The 7575-nt window shown below is 36.4% G+C and overlaps 1 protein-coding gene across 3 annotated transcripts; it reads right to left on the bottom strand.

Moving 5' to 3' along the window:
• Window positions 1-1182: 1182 nt before the first annotated feature.
• On the bottom strand, window positions 1183-7262 carry LOC119828933 (tight junction protein ZO-1-like). 3 transcript variants are annotated; one of them, XR_005287783.1, is made up of 3 exons: window positions 3773-6234; window positions 3392-3472; window positions 2170-2309 (listed from the first exon to the last, which is right to left on the bottom strand). XR_005287783.1 is itself a non-coding variant. In XM_038351254.1 (2 exons), exons 1-2 carry the CDS (start codon window positions 6210-6212, stop codon window positions 2086-2088), a joined length of 2664 nt encoding a protein of 887 aa, XP_038207182.1. In that variant the 5' UTR covers window positions 6213-6234; the 3' UTR covers window positions 1183-2085. The 3 variants fall into 3 exon arrangements, 1 of the variants encoding a protein (XP_038207182.1); XR_005287784.1 differs by lacking the exon at window positions 3773-6234 and adding an exon at window positions 7155-7262 and having other exon boundaries at window positions 2255-2309; XM_038351254.1 differs by lacking the exon at window positions 3392-3472 and having other exon boundaries at window positions 1183-2309.
• Window positions 7263-7575: the final 313 nt, after the last annotated feature.

Below are 7575 nucleotides of genomic sequence, written 5' to 3'. Positions count from 1 at the left end.
ATTGATGTCATCGGAAAGTTTTAAGTTATGAAGATTAATAATTATATTCGTACTAGTATTATGGTATCTGCGCTCTATACTCTGCATTAATTATAATCATTGTCTCCACAGCAATAAGGAAGATTACAAAATCCGAGTTACATGAAAAATTACATCGATTTTCATAATCTTAAAACCAAACTATTTGAGATAACAATTATGTTTTATGTTTTCATGACTTGCTCAATCGACTGCAATTCGTTCTCGTTCATACATTGCATTGATGCACTCTTATCTGAAGACACGTATTTCATCACTAAGATCATTCCCGTATCCATGTCATCTTAGACATGTCCATTTAATTATAACAAACATGGTTCGGTGAAATGATTCTGAACCCTATTCCTTGGTCTTAAGATGTTTTTAGGAACAATGATAAAGGCAGAGGCGATTGCTCCACCACATTGCCGCGAACTCTTAAACTGTGACCCGGTAATGGGTTCGTAATTACTGCATGACAAACAAATGTGAATGAAGTATCCGTAAATATAATTGGTGGCTGATGAAGCGATGGTTTGACCCATGGACTAGGAGCGTACCATTTTCACAGTATTAAAATAGAACGCAAAAGTTTCGTATTCTATTTTGGGAGTAGAAAGATTTTTCTAGAACGAGTTATGCGAAGCTGAAGGAAAAATCATTTCGAAAACAATTGTGAAATATTTTGAAAGGAACGTCTTTGACGTCGTTAAATACAGACTAAAGTAATTTTTTTGAATTTACGACACGACAATGTTTTTCATTATGATTGTAAACTTGTTTTTCAAAGTCGGTTCAGTAGCTTTCTTATTTTTAATATTTAGATCTAAATTGTAACAACTGTTTGATTTATTTGATGAAAATATTCTTTCGACATATAGTGGATTCTCTTTTCTTCAGTTTAATAATATTAGAATAGATAAAATAGCCCCTGTTAGTATCTTCCATACTCACTGTTCTGCGTAGTTTCACCCGCGGACAAAATAAAGTACATATTTCTATAATGGTAAATTGGCTATCTAAATGTAAAGTATCATCAAAATCAGTTCAGAAATATTTTTAACGGTATTCTTGATGAAGTTACACGAACGTACGTATGTGATATACGTTTCTATTCTATAAACATATGAAAAATGATAATTAGTAAAAAATAAAACACACATATTCAGTAAATATAAAATTTAATAGTTGGGTCAAAGGTAAATTCATAATATCACTAGTAACAAGAAAACATTACATACAATTGATTTCATATTATTACTAATTAATTATTAAAGGTATACTTAAACGTTAAATATGACTCTAGCCGCTAAGGCAATTACGTGATTCTCATTCATGACAATTAGTAATAAAAAAATATTTCAACACTTTATATACGGAAGCCAAAAGTGATAATTTCAATGTGCTAATAATTAACACTTATTGCTAAAATACACGTACATCGATTAAATAATATTACAATGAAAATATTATTTTAAACTAGGATTACGTAGGTTATGGTAAGGCATGTCTTAATTGTTATAATCTTAAAATAAACGAATAACTATTAAAAGTTCCATTACTTCGCAACAATCATGCCATCTCCTTCTTTTAATATGAACGAAAGAGACAACGCATGCTCTCTTTACACTTAAATTTTATTCGAATAAACTCTAGAGATTCGTAAGGTTTATTCTACGCATAATTTCTATGCTTTAGCACCACTAACTTACGATTTAACTTGAATTGCAACTTATATAGGTGGGAATAAATGCCGGACAAATAAGATACATACAAGTAGGTAATTTTATACATTATTCGATCGTTAGAAAAGAAGTCCGTTGTTAATTATATAAAATGTAGAATCGACCACCGCTACTGACGTGATTTCAAAAATAATCCTACATGTTTTATACATTTCCAAAATATGCTGTTATAAAATTCCAAATTCGCAAACGTCAAAATTAATTATTGTTTAAAACTTTTAATTTCACTATACACACTGACATACTTTAAAATGTTTCATTTATAACTCATAGTTTTCACGATAACAATTTATAAATAACGTCGCCATAAAAAGCAAGTCAATCAAAAGTGGTCGACCTTAACGGCGACAGTGTTGAGCGTGGTGGTCGCGGGCAAGTGTATCTGGTCCCAGTCGGTGGTGAGATGGGCTTCCGTGTCCGTCGCCTTGATGGTGAGCCCGAGGGAGGGGACCGCGTTGGCGCAGTGCGGCAGGCGCAGGGTCACGGGCCGCAGGAACACCAGCCCTTGCGGCCCGCACATCACCAGCGGGGACAGCATCGCTTCACCTACGTGACGCTTGCGTTATTTGAGAAGTGTGGCGCGGCTGGCTCGAGCGGATACAGCGGGTGAGGGAAAATAGAGCGGCTTTTGTGGCATTTTGCATGAATAATATGCCTAAAAGTCCCCTGACTTATCATTATCATCTAGGTAGGCAAAATGCTACTCATAAATCGTCTTCAATAAAAGTTAGTCATTGACTCTTTAAGCCCCACGTATTGGACTCAACCCGTAAAGTGGCGGATGGTGGAAGATTAATTGCGACACAGTTTTGACGAATCTTTAATATGTTGATAGACGCACAGAATGCCACACGAAGCTCTCTCTATGATTTCACTATACTATTAAGGATGCTGTATCTTTGCAACGAGCCCGCTGCGAAGTTATGCCAAATTTTAAATTTTAATTTTATAGTGTGTATTAGATAATTATTGTGGAATCATATGCACAGATTGTCAATTGTGATAAATGGAAGACAACGTGAACATTCTAGAAATATTACATATCATTCTTCTGTCACATCGTGAAAGTGATAAATTTTTAGTAGTACTAAAAAATATTAATAACTCAATAACAGATAAAATTTTACTGTGCATTTTAGATTTCACTGCAAAGAAAATGTATGAAAAATTATAATTGTAGAAATTAAAATGACTGTGACAAAGAACAAAAAACGGAAAAACTCAACACACAAACACAAATCGCAACATATTAATGTTAATGAACATGCAAAGCATAACACAAGCGACAAAAAATGAGATATTTCTTATAGATAATTGCTATAGAAAAAATAAACATTAATATGAGGTTATATATGATAACGAAGTAGAGTCAGAATCATTTATATAAAATTGGTATGATATGATCAGCCATAGTAGTGCTTCTACACACTTAAGAAACGAAGAGTCTGATTATATAAAAAAATAAAAATATAACACAATTACATGAGAAATGATGTTATATGTGCTACCACACACGTACGAACATAAAGTGCTTGAAGTAAGACAAAAACAATAAATGAGAACGGAAAGGTGCTACCACACTCTCACAATGCTCAGTGCACAAATTTCAAACATATGTTTGAACATACGATTTGACAGTCTGGTGGATGCAGCATGGCCGCCGCCGTCTCTCCTCAATCTTTAAGTACGAGTGTATTGTGTGGTAGAAACTGCGTAAATTACAATTGGGGTTAATGTTTTGTTTATTAATGACAATGAACTCTTTACAAATACGAATAAGGTGTATTTAACAAAAGTGTAATATTTAAAACCAACAACCATAGCTATTTAAATATGATACATATATATCATGCCACACGCACATGCATCTACGCTACGCAAACAGTTTCACATTGCTGAAATTGCGGTCAAATTCCCCATTCGCGCATATTCCATTCGCAAACGTTAATGCCAATTAGTAAGTGCAGCCTACGATCTACGGTAACGCGTGCGTTTTGCAAAAGCTTTACCGTTATCCATGTCGATGGGAGGTCCTCCTACGCGCTGACTCAATCGCGGGTCAGACACCGTAAAGTAGATCTTTTGCTTGATCCCCGGAGCTATTGCTTTTGGAGGTATTATAAGTGATACGCCCCAGTGCCTGTCCTCTAATATGCCTCCTTCGCTATCGAATATACCCCACGTAGTGTGTGGCGCGTCGGGCTCTATAACCTCCGTTTTTTCATCCGATTCGGTAGTTTCAGATGTTACCTTTACAACTGTGTTATCATTGCTTACTATAGTGGTTTCGTTTCGACTATTTGATGTGTTTTCGGATGTGTCTTGGCTGTTTTCAGCACTTTTCTCTACAATTTTCTCACAGAATGTCACCGATCTACTAGGTTTCGTCCTTTCTTGTAGATCTTGTGAGGCATATGGTGTGCTTTGAGGCTTATTTTCAAAATTCATACTACATTCCGATGCATACTGAGTTTCCATTGAAGTAGTTGATTCGTATGGTATAGGGGATGATGTTATTTTAAGCGCGTTAGAAATATGTTCTGCTTTTCCATGCAGTCGAGGAGCATAAACCGCTTCCCCTTTTAAAATATTTGCCTCCAAATTCTTTGTTTTTTCCTTTTCTGCATCTGTTTTCGATTCAGTTAGGTACAATTTTGAAAAATCTATTTCCTGAAATTTTTCACTTTTGCCATTCAAAGCTTCTGCTTTAGTTTGATACACCGGTTCTCTCCGCGACAAATGATTAGCATCACTTAGTTCGTACGGACTACTTCTAGCACTACCACTGTCTTGGTCTCTCTCAGGTATTACTTCTTTTGTTTCCTGACTTGACTCATATATAACACTGTCTTTAAGGTCTCTTTTTGATACATACATAGGTTCCCTACCTTTGACTGAATCACTTTCATTAGCCTCTAATCTAGTTTGATATATCTTTTCTTTTTTAGCTTGATTTCTTTGTTTTATTATCTCCAATTTCTCTTCTAACTTACTGTTGTAAGTCGATTCTTTATTAGCTAGTAATGCAGCTTTTTGAGATAGAATTTCTTGTTTTGAAACATAGGTGCACTCAGCTGACGCTGGTCTTACTTGCTGGGGAATGTCAAATAAGTCATTCCGTGTGCTATAATTTGTGTCAGAGCAACTGGATTTGATTTCAGAACGAGTAGCGTACGGCGATTCTGTCTGAATCCTAGCCAGCATTTCTGTTCTGCTTACATAAGGTGGTTCACTCATAGATTTGGTCATGGGAGACGTGCGCCCAGGGAAATTAACAGGTGTATGTAACCGTCTATCTGGTCTAATTGCGTAAGTGCTGTCTGACCACGAAGTGCTAGGCGGTGGTTCATATGTTCTTTTACCGTATATTGGTTCTTTTGAATTATAAGAATTATCCATTCTCTGTTTTAACATTTCTTCCTTGGTATTATAGGGGGATTCTGAAAATCTTTGCCTGAGCATGTCTTCTTTAGTTGCGTAAGGACTTTCATTAGTCATTCTTTGTCGCAACATTTGCTCTTTGCTAGAGTAGGGTGATTCGTTATATATTGGTTCGGATTTTCTAGGTATATCCTGTCTAGTACCATAAGGATTTTCAAGTACTTCATTTCGAGACGCGTATGGATTTTCTCGGATACATTCAGCCCTCGTGCCATAGGGATCGATCAAGGGCATGGCTACTGTTTCGCGATTTCCATACGGGCTTTCGAAACTTTGATTTGAAATTTCAGATCTAGTCGCATATGGATTTTCGCTTGAAGTGTCATACAGGGAGGAGTAAGTTCGCTTAGGCTTAGGAATAGGATCATATACTACATGTTCTTTGCTTTGGTATATGGGTTCTGGAGGTAGTGGTTGTGTTGGGTAAAAAGGTTCATGTTTGTTTTGTTGTTGTCTTTGGTAAATCGGATCTATTTTGGTTATCATATTAAAGCTTGATGTTGGTCCGTAGATGCCTCTCCTATTATATTCTATGAGAGAATTCTGTCTACGTAACAAAGGGGTAACTTTAGGTTCGGTTTCTATTTCACACATAGAGTTTTGTCGTCTTAAGCTTTTTACAGCTGGTTTGGCTTCGTAATCTCTAACTGTACAAATGGAGCCATTTCTATCATCACAAAAGGAACTCTGTCTTTTCAGTATCGGTTTCAACATAGGTTTTTCGCATGAAGAGTTACTGCGTTGTAACATTTGATTTCGGATGTGCGTATTTCTCATGTGAATGGACACATCGCTTAAATCTGACTTTTCTCGTCTCAGCATGGGCATTTGGTTTCCGTGTCTCTGCTGCAAGTCACTTTCGCACAATGACTTCTGTCGAGACACTTTCTGTTTCGTTTTCGAACGGAATAAATCGAGGACGGCATTTTTTATGAACGACGGCTTTTTGGACAATTTCTTTTTAGTTTTTGGCGAGAATGTTTCGTCCGGCTCCACACTGGAGTTCATGGCGTCGGATGAGCTGCGGAAACCCACAACCAAACCCACTTAGTTACTCATGATGGATATACGGACGTGTCAGACATTTCAACGTTCGAATAATTAAAGGATGCTTAAGCTTAACATTGAAAAATCTGAATTGTCCTGAACGGTAATGGTAAATTTGAGAGATGATATTTGAGATAATGAACAGCATATTGAAATAAATGCCATAAATAAGCGAACAAACAATCTATCATATATAAACTTGCTTAGACAATAGCGGGACAGATAGAACTTAAGAGAAGCGCGAAGACAGGATAAATAGTGACAACTTAATTCAATATGCTTTCGACAACAAGTTGCACTAAAATGCAGACACGCACTGCTAATTCGTTCAAAATCAACCAAGTCTAACATACTCTAATTACATGTTATTCAAATACATCTGGTACGCCCCGACAAAGATATATTATGTTACAAATATATAATATTTATAGATTTGTATAACCACATACAATACCATACTAATACGGTGGCCCAACGTGTTAGTCGTATGTGAAGCGATCGGTGTTTGCATGTTAGAGCAAATTGTACAGGGGCTCGAGATTCGACTGATTTGTCTATAGTTGGCGCCAAATAACTAGAGTCAAGATGGCGTTCTTTGCGCACGCGGTGATAAAACACAATTAAGCTTAACGTATTCTGTAAAAATACGTAGTTAAAACGAAAAAAACTCCTCGAAATATGACACAATTTGTCTCTTATTGGCAACCTCTCTTTTCTTCTCTTAACCACGTCTTTTCAACTATAACAAATGGAATCATGGATACGTGGCAGAATACGTTGCCATGGCAACCACGACAAACAAATCCGGAAGGTTCTAGTTACTTGACGCCTCCTATACATGCAAATATTTAAGGGTATAAGGGAGTATCTGATATGGATAGTGCGTCGACACGAGTGTTTTACCTCAAGTTGTGCATGTGCTGCGGCTTCCTATAGAGTTCGAACGCTGACCCACGTTGCTCCCGACTGCCGGCTAGATCTATTGAATTGGAACATGTTAAAAATACCAACATTATTATTGTAAGTATACCATATTGAGAGATCTTTAATGACTGTTGTAAACTAAGGCATTTCAAGTCGCGGTTGATAATATTACTAAAAAATAATGAAGTATAATAAACTATAATAAGTAATACACCTAGATGAGATCAGATGTGTCTTGTTATCGAACTCTGAATATGCCCGAACTTTTAATTCATCATTATCATAATTGTGTGAAGCGTGATGTCAGATATTAGTGCTGTACGTAATCCCTATACGTTGAGTTTAATGTAGCAGTGTACGTGCGTGCTCGCTCGCATGTATAAGTGTGTGTGTGTGTGTG

Source organism: Zerene cesonia, chromosome 9 (assembly GCF_012273895.1).
Source record: "Zerene cesonia ecotype Mississippi chromosome 9, Zerene_cesonia_1.1, whole genome shotgun sequence".
Lineage (NCBI taxonomy): Eukaryota > Metazoa > Arthropoda > Insecta > Lepidoptera > Pieridae > Zerene > Zerene cesonia.
The sequence above is the reverse complement of the archived record's forward strand: the minus strand, read 5'-3'. Positions and strand labels throughout refer to the sequence as shown.

Excerpts from the sequence above, each read along its gene's own strand:
- LOC119828933 (XM_038351254.1), bottom strand. The coding sequence starts at position 6,212 with ATGAACTCCAGTGTGGAGCCGGACGAAACATTCTCGCCAAAAACTAAA. Across the intron at positions 2,310-3,772 it reads TCCCATCGACATGGATAACG|GTGAAGCGATGCTGTCCCCG; the intron begins GTAAAGCTTTTG and ends AGCGTCACGTAG.